Source organism: Hevea brasiliensis, chromosome 3 (genome assembly GCF_030052815.1).
Source record: "Hevea brasiliensis isolate MT/VB/25A 57/8 chromosome 3, ASM3005281v1, whole genome shotgun sequence".
Lineage (NCBI taxonomy): Eukaryota > Viridiplantae > Streptophyta > Magnoliopsida > Malpighiales > Euphorbiaceae > Hevea > Hevea brasiliensis.
Window position 1 is genome coordinate 108,129,378 of NC_079495.1, and position 15,209 is coordinate 108,144,586.

The 15,209-nt window shown below is 34.6% G+C and overlaps 3 protein-coding genes across 5 annotated transcripts; 1 reads left to right on the forward strand and 2 right to left on the reverse strand.

The window, feature by feature from the left end:
- Positions 1–224: 224 nt before the first annotated feature.
- Positions 225–5,422, forward strand: LOC110662581 (uncharacterized). The gene is made up of 9 exons (XM_021821593.2): positions 225–575; positions 1,352–1,416; positions 1,987–2,035; positions 2,824–2,918; positions 3,050–3,135; positions 3,243–3,302; positions 3,423–3,504; positions 4,602–4,715; positions 4,897–5,422. Exons 1-9 carry the CDS (start codon positions 389–391, stop codon positions 5,065–5,067), a joined length of 909 nt encoding a protein of 302 aa, XP_021677285.2. The 5' UTR covers positions 225–388; the 3' UTR covers positions 5,068–5,422.
- Positions 5,423–6,602: 1,180 nt separating this feature from the next.
- LOC110662582 (40S ribosomal protein S3a-2) lies at positions 6,603–8,973 on the reverse strand. Its single transcript, XM_021821594.2, has 7 exons — positions 8,850–8,973; positions 8,714–8,761; positions 8,375–8,480; positions 7,723–7,860; positions 7,429–7,614; positions 7,139–7,339; positions 6,603–6,948 (listed from the first exon to the last, which is right to left on the reverse strand). The coding sequence occupies exons 1-7, from the start codon at positions 8,858–8,860 to the stop codon at positions 6,847–6,849; spliced, it is 792 nt and encodes a 263-aa protein (XP_021677286.1). The 5' UTR covers positions 8,861–8,973; the 3' UTR covers positions 6,603–6,846.
- Positions 8,974–9,624: 651 nt separating this feature from the next.
- Positions 9,625–15,209, reverse strand: LOC110662583 (protein tesmin/TSO1-like CXC 3). Of its 3 annotated transcripts, none has more exons than XM_021821597.2 (11): positions 14,954–15,209; positions 14,244–14,407; positions 13,405–14,146; positions 12,329–12,578; positions 12,134–12,236; positions 11,983–12,051; positions 11,404–11,584; positions 10,889–10,984; positions 10,747–10,813; positions 10,363–10,498; positions 9,625–10,276 (listed from the first exon to the last, which is right to left on the reverse strand). In XM_021821597.2, exons 1-11 carry the CDS (start codon positions 15,011–15,013, stop codon positions 9,931–9,933), a joined length of 2,214 nt encoding a protein of 737 aa, XP_021677289.2. In that variant the 5' UTR covers positions 15,014–15,209; the 3' UTR covers positions 9,625–9,930. The 3 variants fall into 3 exon arrangements, with proteins under 3 accessions (XP_021677289.2, XP_021677287.2, XP_021677288.2); XM_021821595.2 differs by having other exon boundaries at positions 12,329–12,584; XM_021821596.2 differs by having other exon boundaries at positions 12,329–12,581; positions 14,954–15,208.

Genomic DNA, 15,209 nt, shown 5'->3' on the forward strand with positions numbered 1-15,209 from the left:
TAAAATATATTATTTATTAGCCAATTGACATTATTTGTTATTGATTTATATAAAATACTGAGCTCATTTGATTTTATTTTATTTTTAAAATTTCAAAGTTTATTTGATATTTTAAAATTCGAAAGTTATATGGATTTTAAAGCATGTTAATGACTTTTAAGTTGTTGGTGTTATTTTATTTTATTTTATTTTTTGATATGGTCCGATTGTGATGGTGGACCGGCCTGATACATGCCCTTGGATCAGCCCTCAACCCGTCAACCGCACAAAACTGGGACGCTAGCGCTTCTGAGTCAATTCACACTCTTGTCTCCTCCGCCCGTTAACTAGTACAGATCCGAGAACCGGCCACAGAAGCCTTAACGCAAACGAAGAAGGGGAGACCAATATGGTGACCAAAACAGAGGAGACGCAGTTGAATAGGTTGGAGGGTCAGGTGGAGAATGGAGGTGGAGGAGCTTGGGACTATCTCTGCTTCGTCAGGAAGCTTAAGGTTAGGCGCTCTGATAAGGTCTTGAAGTATGGTTTATCTATCTTGAATGACCCCAAGAAGCGATCCAGTCTCGGTCCTGAAGGTGAGCGTTTCTGGTTCCTTTCTCTATCGATTTGCTCTATTGGCCATTGGGTTTTCCTTAATTGTGGTGAATTTTCAGTCTTTTTTTTCAATTTTTTGATGAGTTCTATGTTTGTGGATATGAAATTTTTGGACTTTGGGGCCTGATTTGGTTGGGTCTGAGTAAGAGTTACTGTTGGTAGTACAAGTTGATGAAGTTTTTAAACTTGTTTGAAATTGAAATATGTGACGTTGAAACTTGGCGTTGATTGATTACGCATATAGATTCTATACGAAACACTGCAAAAGCGTCAACCTTTTATCAGTTGAGTCGGGCTATGTAGGAGACGCTGGGTTGGGCTGCGTATGTCTAATCTGTCTGATGGCATGGAGAAACTAGAGAACACACGAAAGCAAACCTCAAGCATGTCTAGCAGAGGGGAGCAATACTTCCATTTTGATTATTGTGTGAGATTCTGCACAAAACAGCGGATTGCCCCAAGATTAGAGATTTATTCAATCTTTGTTAGGAGCGCTTTTTCTCGATCTTATATTTGTATGTTGATCGTTGTTTCTAACTGGTTTGGAGTACTTTAGCATATTTTATTTTAGTATTGTAGCCTGAGATTGCTATGGATTGAGTTGAATATTTTTTATATATATATTTGAAAAGAAAATATCCTGCCTGAAAGAGTTCCTGAAGATTTTTGCTTTTCTCCACCCCTCCTCCCCTTTTTAGGGAGGTATGAAATTATAGGACAGTACTTCTAACTAGTAGGTGTTGATTTCTTGATGCAGAATGGACTCTTTATGAACAGGTGGCAATTGCAGCTATGGACTGCCAATGTTTTGATGTTGCAAAGGTATTGCCTTCTTCTTCTTCTTCTTCTTCTTCTTCTTCTTCTTCTTCTTTTGGGTCCTTGTATCTCTATAACTTTGCCTTATTTTCATTCTAGACATCCTGGCAAATGTTTCACTGATGAGGTGATATATTTCATTTGTATCTTTGCCTCATAGTCAAGTTGTTTGTTTAGGTGATATATTGCATAGATGACATGATAAAGTATCATCATGGATTTGCAATCTTATGATTGGCTTATTCATTTGATTTCTAACGCCATTGATTTTTTCACTTGGTCACTTATCCTAGATCGCTTGTGACAACACTGATTGCCATCTTTGGCATTGGACCTCATTGCTTGAGATGTCATCGGTTAAAAGTACCAAACTCATATCCATGTCAAACTCTCCTTTGCTCTTTCATGTGAAGTGTAGCATAATCTTTGGATATAAGCAAGCCAATTCATGCATTTTCTTTATTGTATCTTGATAAGCAGTTCAATAATTGAATTTTATCGAGTATTGAAATAGATGGGCGGTATGAAATTTGTTATATTAAAGTTGATGCAATTATGTTTTGGAACCTTTTGTAGGACTGCATTAATGTGTTGCAGAAGAGATTTCCAGAGAGCAAAAGAGTTGGTAAGTTGAAATAACCCGTGTGTACATCACTATGATTTTGTGCTGGGACTGGTGGCTTGCCTGCTTGGATTTTCCTACTCATGGATCAGTCATGAGCATTAAGAAATTCCAACATCATAGGTTTTTTAATTTATTATTCCCATGGGGCAAGGGAAGTTTTAGGTTGTTTTCTGGCAATTTTGTGGTACTAAGGCACACAACTTGAAAGAGAAGTATGCAAATGTTGACATTTGTGTCACCGTACTTTTCTTCATTGCAGCCCCCAACAACAGCAATGAAGAAAGATAAAGATAAGTTTGCAAATGCATCACTTTCTTCATCATTTGACCACAACCTACTGTCAAGAGTCAACTCGGGGAGCGCCAAAAACTGTAGCAATAAAAAGAAGGAAACAAATCATGAAATAGATTAATCCTAATGCCTAATATAATTAGAAAACAATTAATCCTAATGCGTAATATAATAAGAAAACAAAATGAGCTCTAAATAGTTAAGTTTCAAAGTTTTTCTTAAAATAACTAATTCTAAAATTCTTGACTGTTGATCCAATATCGATATTTCTTTGGGTTTAGTTAAATTCCTAAAACTCTTCGTTAGACTTTCAACATCCAATGGTTTGGTGAATGGTGATAGAGAGGGAGGACTTCCTTTCATGCATCCGTGAATGATAGACTGTAGTTTGACACTTTGATCCTTGAATGGTGCCAAATAGATTTCAGGAAGAAATACACTTCTTGAACTCATTGATTTGTGATGGCTGAGTATTGTTGATTTGGCATAAATCACAGGCAGACTGGAGGGCATGTTACTTGAAGCCAAGGGGTCTTGGACAGAGGCAGAAAAGGCTTACTTAAGCCTGCTAGAGGACAATCCATTGGATCAGGTATGACCAATTTTTAATGAAATGAAACATTCATTTCTTAATGATGACTGTGTTATCTTTCTAAATTGGGAAATGTTCTTTTATTGAAATTCAAAACTAAATGTAAAACTAATGTTGGTTTTTTAAAGCAGGTAATACATAAAAGGAGGGTGGCTTTGGCAAAGGCACAAGGCAACATGTCAGGGGCTATTGAATTTATCAACAAATATCTTGAAACGTGAGGAATATCTCAAAACCCTACTTTCTTGTGTTCTGATAATGTTTTAGTGTAACACACAGATGGGTTTTGTTCTTTTCTTGTTTATTCCTTTCCAACTTTGGTAGATTTATGGCTGATTCTGATACCTGGAGAGAACTTGCTGAGATATATGTTTCCCTACAGATGTGAGTTTTCCTTTCTAAGTTATATCTTAAAAAAGCTAATGTCTACCAAATTCCTTCAGTTATGTTGCAGCTGAATACTTTCTCAGCAGCTTAATCTATGTCTTCACTTCAATATATTAGGTATAAACAAGCGGCATTCTGCTATGAAGAGTTAATATTGGCACAGCCTACAGTTCCACTATATCATTTAGCCTATGCTGATGTAAGAGACTTCTCTGTTCTGCTTACTCCTTTTGTTCTAATTTCACATTGGCCTTTTTCCTCTTGGTTTTCATGGTTTAACAAATTGATGCAATTATACGCTGTATCTTATTTGTGATTAATATAGGAAGCCAGCAGCATCTTGCATTCACCATCTCCTGATATTACGATGCAACAAATTTGCTCCTTATTTGAAAATGCTAAACTGAAGAAAAGCACATCAAACCATGCAGAAGGAAATGAGTGATACAATTCCTACTAAAACCTACACAGAAAGCAACATTAACACAAAGCTGGTGGATTGGCATTGCATGATGCCTTCTGCTGTTTCCAATTTTTTAAAGCATTGACTGAATTGAAGTTCCTTGAATTTGTTAGCTGAAAGTGTTTGATGCCTCTTGAAAATAATTAGGTTGAATACATAAATTAGCCTTTGAACTATTTGGAAAGGTTCTATGCACCACTGATTTTTTATTTTGACCCATTGCAGCCTTGAATTTTTATTTTTAACCTTGTACACCCTTTAATATTTTCTTTTTCGCTTTATAATAGATTAAACTTGACAATTTATTCAATTTTTTATTATTGAGTTGAAAAAAGAAATTGTGCTCATTGATTATAAGAGTAAAAAATTGAAGCGTGCAATAGATAAAAAAAATTCAGGGATGTAATAGGTCAAAGTAAAATATTAAGGGTGTATTAGACTTTTGCCAAATAGTTTAGGGACTAATTTATGTATCAGGCCAAAAAATTACTCATGCAACACATGCAAATTAGAAGTGATCACAAAAAGAGAGAATTACTCAGCCACGTACCTACTTCCATGGGGGCCATTTTTTGCCTGCAAAGGAGAAGATTGTAAGAGCCTTTTTATAGAGATACTAGAGTTTTCCTTGGGTAGATGTAGGACAAACTCGCAATTGCAAAAATATCTCCCACTAGATTATCATTTCAGAATTTTTGATGTTGCATCATATTCTGATTAGGGCCTTAGGCCTTGGATATAAAATCTATTGGAATGAAGGGAACAAGAACACAGGTGACTGACTGATTTCTGACACTATACATTAAAATGCTTTTGCTTTCTTGGTTTAACAGGTGCTGTACACACTTGGTGGACTAGAAAACCTTCAGGCAGCTAAGAAATATTATTCATCCACAATAGAGTTGACTGGGGGCAAGAACACCAGAGCACTTTTTGGTATTTGTTTGGTGAGCCTGCCCCCCTTTCTTCTCCTCTTCTTCTTCTCCTTCTCTCTCTCTCTTTCTCTCCAGATGAAGCAAAAAGGCATCTTGCATTCAAATTTATTTTAATGATGTTGGCATGCAATTTCATCAGTTAGGTTTTCTTAATCTGCATGACTAAGAGAATGCTATGATCCCTATTATCCAGTGTACATCTGCCATCGCACAACTTACAAAAGGGCGAAACAAGGAAGAAAAGGATAGTCCAGACCTGCAATCTCTTGCAACAGCAGCCTTGGAAAAAGACTACAAGCAAAGAGCTTCCGACAAGGTTTCTGTGCTTGGTTCGGCATTGAAAAGCTTGAAAGTTTCATCCTAACTTCTTCGCCATTGAATCAAGCTTTCTATTGTTGGCCCAGATGCCAGGATCTTCATCACATCCTAAACAGAAAGCTGGAAATCTACTAATGTTTTAGATTTTAAGTTTTGATTTGCTTGAACTGTTCTAGAATGCTCCATTGAGCAGACTAGGAACATTTTGAGAGAAATGTTTTTCTCCTTTTGCATAATTTCAGATGTACTTGACCTTCAATATCCTGGTTATTTCTTCTACCTTGGGTTGGTGGATTTATCTTGCTATTTTTAAGTTAAGATTTTGGCATTGAATCCATGACTTTCAAGTGTAATAATCCATAGGTATACTGATTCTGTTAACCCAAATTCTTTTCTTTCAATTTGTGCTATAGGCATTATATTTCAGGTTTATAATGTTCACTATATATATATATAAAGTTCAGATAAAAAGTAGGAGTGTTACCAATTGAGGATGAGTTGAGAGAAGGGAGATTGAGGTGGATTGGTCATGTGAAGCGTAGACATATGGAAATTCCAATTAGACAAGTAGAGCATATTAGGTTAGATGATAGAAAAAAAAAAAAAAGGTAGACCTAAATTGACTTGGAGGGAAGTAGTACAACATGACCTAGAAGTATTACAAATTTCTGAGGATTTAATCCAAAATCGTTTAGAGTGTAGAAAGCAAATTCATATAGCCAATCCTAAATTTTTAGGATAAAAGTTTAGTTGTGTATATATATATATATATATGGCCACTTGGACGAAAAAAGATAAATATTATATTCAAAACTTTTAATTTTATGTGAAATATTTAAATCTTTAAAGTTTGTTATAATTGTATCTTGAATTTGAAAAGTTAACGGTGAATTAAATTGAAGAGAATAACAAAAATATATAATTGAAAAAAAGAATATATTTCCCATGAATTAATATTTATGAATAATATTTCATGATTTTAATGGTAAACACATTTGTGAGCTTAATCTATTTTCAAAGTACACAGAAATTCGAAAAATCATTTTTCCCGTTTGAAGTTCTTTTTTTTAATTCAAATAAGAATTAAAAAAAAAAAACTTGCAATCATAATAACACTGCACGCTAAGAAAGCATTTAGCTTTGCATATGAAAAATTTTTATAAATTAATTTGAACTTATAAAAATTTAAATTTTTAAGCAGTTATATATATAATTAAATTGCTTATAAGTAACTAATAAATAATTAATATATTTAGTATAAAATAACTTATAATCACATTTATTATTAAAATGTCTCAAACAGATATCAATTAAGATTTATAATAAAATTTTAAAAATTAAATAAATATAATATAATAAAATACTTGATGAAGCTAATTTATAAATATCAAAATAAAAAGTTAAGCCTCTCCAACTTTTTTTTTAGCTTATAACTTGTACATTCAAAAATTATTATAAACAAACAGGCCCGTCTATATTTAGAACTTATAAATTAATTTAACCATTTATAAACTAAAAACACCCTAAGTTAAAAAGAAAAAAAAAAAAAAAAAAAAGGATTATTCACCATCCGCTACCAAGTTATGCAACCAACCAAAAATCCTCGAGAAAACTATAATGAAGCATAAGATTGTAAAAACATTATACATATGTATTAAAAAGTTAATTGACTTGGTATCTAAGAAACCACTCATATAGGTCATAAAAGTAGACCATGCTAGTTCCGCAACTCAATCTGAACATTTCTAATTTACTGATTTCTCAAAACCAATCCACACAAGGCTGAAAAATGAAAGGGCTATCACAACCTAAAATAGAATTCTCCTTAGGCTACACCAACGACCTCATTCTCTCCCTCTGCCATTGTCTCATCAGCAGGCCTCTCCAACTTCACACCAATATCATCCGCTGAGTAGTCACCATGGACCTAGACAAGAATAGCAGATCAAGGAGTCAACACACCCGCATGAGATGTATACTGTAGTTCATGAAAATGGTTCTCATGTCAAAATGTATATTGTTCATTGGCATGAAGTTTACTCATTGATTAAGATATTTGAAATTCGTAGCAAGTTGTGGTAGAACATGAAACCATGAGAACAGTGCGTGGAACATACCTCCATCAACTTGCCTAGGTCAAATTTGGGAGCCTTCAGGATCTTGACCTTTCGAATGAAAACATTTTGCAGAGGGTATATGCTGGATGTTGCCTTCTCAATCTCTCGGCCAATCATCTCAGGGATGAATTTAGCCACCAGTTCTTTCAAATCACATGATGAGGCCTGATTAATAATAATTTCCCTCATCTTCCGACGAATCTGATATCAAGAACAAGGCAAGAAGACCCTAGCGTTAATAAGTGCAGCAGTTCATTATCAACAAGAAGAACTCCAGGTAAAATATAAACCTGACGGATCTGACTGGACTGGGCATAGCACGTCCTCTTGACCTGGTTTGCACGTCTCTTGGTGAAAGCAATGCAAAATAACCTCAAGGTGTAATTATCAGTAGTCTTCACATCAACATGGGCTTCAATCAGTGTCTGCCACTTCCGCACCAGTGACCTCAGCTTGTCTGTAGTGAAGTCCATTCCCTGAAATTTTTGGGAAACAGATATTTGTGTGATTGAAAAGAATATGACATCAACAGGCATATAAATAGCTTCTCATCCCAAGTTAAAATTGCCTGTGATGCTACCTACCCAGAAGTTTGTCAGCACATTCTTCCCTTGCACATCCTCTGCTCTAAGGCGAATCTTTCTATAGGCATGATCCTCATCCTTTTGAAGATCAGCCAAAGATACTTCAAAAACTCGATGTTTCAGCCCCTCAGAAGCAATCTGTTAACAAAGGCAAGCTCCTAGGTGAATCAGAATTGAATACACAGAAGAAATTCCAAATAATGAGACTTTTCAACTTTATGCATTGCTTTGGAGGCACTGTAAGTAACATACCCTGATCTTACATAAAGGCCCAAAGATAAATGCAACGAATATTCAATTAGTCTTCTTTTTCCCTTTTGTAGAGTTGTTATTCTGCTCGAACATTACTCCAAATAAACTCTGAATGCAATTCATGATATTAAAGTCTTCCAACAAGTAATGGATTCTGAGCATAATCATAGTCATACAATTGCAATATGATTGCTGGACAACAAATTGTCATGCCTATCAAATTTCCATTATGGGCTCGTAGAAATATTCTACTATGGACAAGTATCTCATGAGCCGACTCTCAATTTCAGTAACTAAATAGGTTATTAAAACAGAAAATTACATATAAGCCTCCACAACATAACAAGAACTGCATGTTCATGTACATGTAAAAGATAGAGGAAAAAAATAGAGTAAAAACCTTGGTTCCCTGGGTTCTGGTGACAAGGGTCTTTCCAATATTTCTGACATTGAAGACAGAAGGTGCCTTAATATCGTACCAGTCCTTCTTTGCAAACGGATCAACTCTGTTTCATTTATTCACCATCACAAACAACCAATTCGTCAAAAATAAAAACAACCCATTTACAAACACATACACATCTTCAATTGAAAATGTAAATAAAATCATCAATAAGAATGCACACAAAGACAAACAAACAGACAATTTTATATCCAATAATATAATCAAAATTATCACTTGTTTAATCAGGACATTGAAACAGGAAAAAAATGAGAGGGTTAGTGAGAATCTACTCACGCCTTCTTCTTGCCTCCCTTCTTGCCCTTTGATATCCGCTTGTTCTTCCTGCGAGAAAAAGTATCCCAATATAGATAAATGGAAAATTAGATAGAAAAAGCAAGCGATAACTGAGTCGGGAAAGACAGAGGAGTACCCAACGGCCATGTTCTCAGAGCAGCTGCAACTAGAGTTTGGCTGCCGTTGAGAAGATAGAGTTGAACTAAGCAGAACTAAATCCAAAACCCCTTAGGGTTGGCTTTTATATCAATCAGGAATTATATATGCCACCGCTTTACTTATTAATTTACCAAAATGCCTCTCATTTTAATTATTAACTATAATAAGACTTATAAATAAATATATAATTATTATTTTAAAAAAATTACTTAAAATTTTTTTAGGCCCACTCATCTATATGTCACTCATTGGAACATACACACACATATATTCATTCATAATTAGATTATTATTCCATAAAAAATATCATAAATAGAATAATGACTTTATTATATAATTTTTCATAATCCTTCTAATAAATATCCAATTCCTTATCTACATATAATTAATATAAATATAAATGTAAAAAATTCACAAAAATCATTCAATCTAAATTTAATTTCAATTAATATTTTTAAATATCTAAATTTATTACAAATCTAATTAAAATTTATCATTAACTATTTAAACTCACTTCAAATTCGATTATTACTATTAAAAAAATACTCAAATGTGTTTAATTTTATAAATTTTAATTAATAATCTAAATAAAAAATATTTTTAATGATAATTTATATTTCAAAATTTTAATAATTATATAAAATATTTAATTTTTATTTATTTAAAATATAATATATAAAAATTTATAAATTTTATTATAAATAATATAATATTATTATCTAATTTCCATTTCTGAGCGAAAAGATATGATATCATGGTAAGGGCGGATTGGATGCCATCCCCATTAGAGATGCGTAAAATATGGGACTGGTGAATGTCTGTTTACAGGTAAATTTACAGGGCTTTGAAGGTATGCTGCAGGTACTGCTTTTAACTTGTTCAACACAAACTATTAAAGATACATGGAATAGACTTACATTACATGAATATTGATGGTGCCATGGAAAATAGCTTTCTCAACGGCAGAGGTGATTCTTATAGTTACTATTATACATGTTTGTCCCATAATACAACATGCCTCAGCATCATAAGTATTGGTGTTTTACCAAAGGTTTTAGTCATTGCTGACGTGGTGAGTTAAGAGATGGGAAGGGTGGGACAGATCTTAGAATCAACTTTCTGCTGCACCTCCAAATAGCTGATGAACCAAAACCTTGATGAGGAGGTGAAACCCTTTTGCCGTTTGGAGAGGCTGATTTCACACCATTTGCAGGTGGGCAACTGCTAGTCAGTATCTCAGGAGTTTCTTCTTCTGGAATCGCCTGAAGATGAGTTTCAAATTTAGGCTGGCGAAAAATGTCCTTTCCATGCTTTTGGCTGGGGCACATTTGAGATGATGCACCAAAAGCAGGTAGAGATCTTGAGAGCCTCCCACCAAAAGTCATTGGCAGTTGAATTGAAGACCTAATATATGTCAACCTTTGTTCTTTAGAAAGAAATCTATAACAAGAATGTTGTGTTGATTTAGATAATATGTTAATCAAGAGAACCTGGCAGTTTCAGAAGGTATTGGAAGATCTGCACCCTCTTCTTCACCGCTTTCGATTCTATCACATAAAGTAACATCTGATGCTTTCTTCTCAAGCACTTCAGATTCACCACCTTCAAGTTCGTTTTCGTCTAGTCCTGTAAGGTGTTGAAAGCAATAAATCAAATTATGAAGTATACACCCATCTATCAATGAAAAGGTTGGGCCATCTTTGCAAAAACTTCCACAATAGGATAATTTGGAAGATAATGTTGTTAATCCCCCCATTTAGATATGTAAAATGCAAAATAAAATTAAGATAAAAGGTTTCTGATTCATTAAAAAAAAAATCCTACTGTTAGGATATATTTGTACGGTAACCTAAGACAATATAATAAACACTCACCATTCTTGGTACCAAAAGTGTTTTTACACCCTTCACATCTACAGTTAGGAGAGCAACCAACGCCACCCTTTATACACAAACAACATTCTCCACATAAGATCAGGTAAAAAGAATGCACAATGAGAGAGACAAGTGGTGAAACCTGGAAGCATTCACAGTATTTCTTTAAGCAGCTTGATTTTTTACAATTGCATCCTCTTTTATGCCTGGCTGAAGCTGGAGTTTTGTTAGTTTCATCCTGCATGAACAAAAAACAAGCAATGTAGTTTAAGGAAATTAAAAAAGGCTCAGGCATAGTATGACAAATTGACACCAATTAAAATGGCACCACAGCCTTCAAAATACAATCCTCTTCATGAATTTTCTGAGGCACCACCTCATTGTGGGCTTTACCTTGCAAATAAGACAATGCTTTAACAAAGTATGAAGAGTATGGTATATGATTGCTGAGACACCAACATCCCTTGGGGAAATTATTCAATACATCCAGAGCACTATATTTTTGTGCTCTACATTCACATAATTGTTGGCCTCTCCATAAATTAAGAAAAGTGGGTCCCACATCTATGTAAGCGAAAGAACACATGCTCTGAGTGTATTATATAATTCGCCTGTTACTTGTTCTCAAATAAAGTAACTATAGGGAGGATTTCTAACCCCAAATTCAGAAACAAAATCTGTGCTTCTAATAACTTTTGGAGCAAATGCGAGAGGATTGCGAGATTCAATCTGTTTCCGAGTCTCTAGAACAGTTTCTTCATGAGCAGGCTTGTTAAAACAATCTTGACATGAACAAGGCTCAATACAGTAGAGTCCAGCAGCAAAACATTCACAATAACTGTAGCGAACCGCATAAAATTCACAGAAATTGTATTAAAGAACATGAATGGAAAAATATATGGTAACACGTGAAAATTAACAATAGCTATACATTGTGAAAATTACAATAAAATCAAGACAAGCAACTTTTTTCTGACAATAAAACAGCTAGTAATATATATAATTGATGTTTGTGGATTAAAAGTACCATATATCCCTCGATATGTTATTAGCTTTCTCCAAAACAACTGAAAAATAGTACATGGAGACTAAAGATCATTTCACTGATTCACATTAATTTGATCTCTTAGTTACAGCATTTATCATGTTACTGCAAATGTAAGAATTAACATAATGCATATAGATTTTGAGGGCTTCAAATTTATATGCATAAATTTAGGAGAATAATGAACTTACAGCTTCAAGCATTTTGACCTCTTACAATTGCAGCGCTTGCAGGCTGCTCCAGCATGTTCAATTTTGTGCCTGCAAGTAATTAAAATTAAATTGAATATTCTGTTCCTGAAATTGATCTCACCCTTCAGAATGTATTAATTCCAACAAATACCTCTTCATTTTAGGACTACTAATGCCAACTTCATCTCTAACAACCGTCAATATTTGTGGAGCATCTTCTGTGACCTGATCTTCACTGTCACAGGGGACCAAACCTGTCTCCACAGAGGTTAAAGGTAATGATTTAATTAATAACAGGATCTTGACCAGATGCCAAATAATCAGAAGAGGATGAAGGTTGGCTTACTCATTTCTTGCTTTGTAGAAGATGTCTCAGTCTTGACAACTTTATTATCACTTGAAGTAGTTGCAAAAGCATTCAAGTGCAAACCAATACCTCGTCTTGATAGCATGGATATTCTTGGAGTTGAATACTTTGCAGTGTGGCCAACTTCACAATCTGATTGCCCTGAAATTGGAGAAGTACTATTTTCTTGACATACTGATTCCTTCTTATGAGCCCCTGCCATCTCAAAAACCAACCTTCGTATTCTATTCTGCTGCTAGAAAACAAATGAAGATATGTTAACTGAATAAAGCTTAAGTTGGTTTTAATAGCATAGCTACTTGTATTTGTAATTGTGCATGATGGGAAAATAATACGTCAGATAGATAAAAATAACGCTATAAGAAATAAAATCAACTGAGCATCTGCAAGATTAGCCAATAGGTAAAATGTAAGAAATTACGTATGAGGTGACTAATCATTTTCATACCATTAATAGTGTTCAAAGAGCCACAAGTGAAGGCAACCAAAGTCTCAGATTTGAGAGAGAAAACAGAAGGAATTACGTAAATTTTTGCATAATTTGGAAATGTGCCTATGTCCCAAAAGGCTTCTGTTTACCTTTCACAATTAGGAACAAACAATACATAACCATCCGTCACCACCTTGATGCTGTGTGCAACTATATTACTAAATTAAAACCCTTTTTTTTTTTTCAAAAAAGAGAGTTTACACGTACATAGTTGGTGATTGCTTTGGTTACAGATTCTTCCAGTTCTTAAATGAACTGCTATGAACCTTTTGATGCTAAAAGGAACATTATGATAGTGGGAAAATGGACATAGGACTATGCTAATACTAATAGTATACAAAACGAAAAACACTTTGAGATTGAAAAATCATACATCTTCTAAGATGAATTTATGGACATTTATCAAGATAACTCAAGTGTAAAAGGCACTCAGAAAACAAATTTCAACAGAAGGTTATCTTGGTTTTTGTTGTCAATTTTCAATTACTCAAATAAATCAGCTAAAGTATTATTTATATTGTATCAAAAGACCTCCAGGGCAAACAAATGTAATCTTAAGTTTTACCTTGCAGCTGGATTCACGCTTTTTCCCCTTTACATCCACTTCTGCTGCCGCATCATTAACAACTAGCTTATTCAGTAGACTGCCAGAAAGTATAGCTGGTATTTCATCGGCTTCCTTCTTTTTTCCTAATACTATTGACTGAGATCCTGGTTCTCCCATTTTCTGTTCTGAATAATCATCACAAACAATAGATTCCCCATTCTCCAAATCATTGGTACTATCTTGTGGGATCTGCAGCACATTTGAGATAAAAGAGATTGTGCCAGGATCCACCATTAGTTTGTGCTCTTCAGAGTGTTCTTCAATGATGGATGATTCAAAGTTCAAGGCATCAGCAACATTAGAAATCAACGTCACCCAATCACCTCCTGCTTCATCTTCACTTTGGTCAATTCGACAGATTTTACGCAAATTTTTTTCACTCTCATACAAACAATGTCTCTCATTTGATTTGTCCACCTCTTCTGGCGCTGTATCTCTCCTAATTGCATCAAGAGGCACAATGCTTTTATCTGGGCTAGTACTATCACATTTCAAGGGTTCTGGAAGTTCAATTGCTAATTCCAAGTGTTCATTGAGCGGCTCAGCAGTAACATCTTTAGGTGAACTGCTGGAAGCCAAGCATCCCAATTGTTCAGCAGACAAGTTGGATAGTTCAACAGCCTCTGAAACCCCTTCACTCGTATTGTTGTCATCTCTAATTTGAGAAGGCCTGGGTTTCAATGGGTCTGATAATTGACGCCTAATAAAAAAAAAATAACACCATGTAAAACTCGACTCAGGAATAAACATAGGTACTCTTTCATTTTCATTTAATAAAGATTGGTGATTTGTTTTACCTTGTAATAAAGGATCTTGTGTCTCTTTGGGAAACAAGCTTAGGGGAAGCAAACACCGATGGAGGGGATGAAAAAGCTAGAGAGTTAAATGTTTGATCGCTGTGCACAGACTTGACTAACTCAATGGGGGAGAGATTGTTGATGTAATTAAAGACAGGAGAATCCTGAAAAATCACAAGCAACATTTCTTTGTACAGTACTATATTATCAAAACGTCACCGAGAATTAACACAACAGCCACCAATTAAAATGCAATAAAATAAGCTCAGAAAATAAGAAAATAATGGATAAAACAGGGTATTCATATGCTGAGAAGATACAGAAATGAAATCATGGAAATAGCTCATAGAGAAAGCTGCTGGTAGGGAAAACAAAACGACATGGATATATAAAGACTCCAAAATCCAATCAAACCAGCAATTGAAAGAAAAAAATTCACTAAAAGATCCCAACCCACGAAACTTCAAATCCAACTCACACAACTACAGACAAGAGCACATCATGGTGACCAGGAAAAAAGACAACCTAAAGAGCAGTACATAATTTGATTCTCGCCATAAGGATTACGGAAAGCTTCCCCAACAAGAAGAAAACAAAAAAGAAAACATGAAAAGCTGAATTAAAGCTATAAAACAGAATAAATGGTCTAATTGGAGCGGAATTTACTAATTTGATAAAGAAAGAGAGATTAGGGTTCAAAGAAGAAAGACCTCAAATTGAGAAAGGGAGGTGGAGATGAGGTGGTTCTTATTAGGTGTGTTGAGCTCCATGGGAACACACCAGGGTAGATCTCTTCAACATCTCAGCCCTCTGAAGCTCTCACTTCGTAGCTTAAACACCCATACATAAACAGAGTTGCTCTCTGGCTGTGTCTCAATCTCTAGGCTCGAAGAGTCAACAGGAACGACTAACGAGTAAAAAATTGAAGAGATAGAGAGATAGAGGGGCGGGAAGGCGGGAAAACTG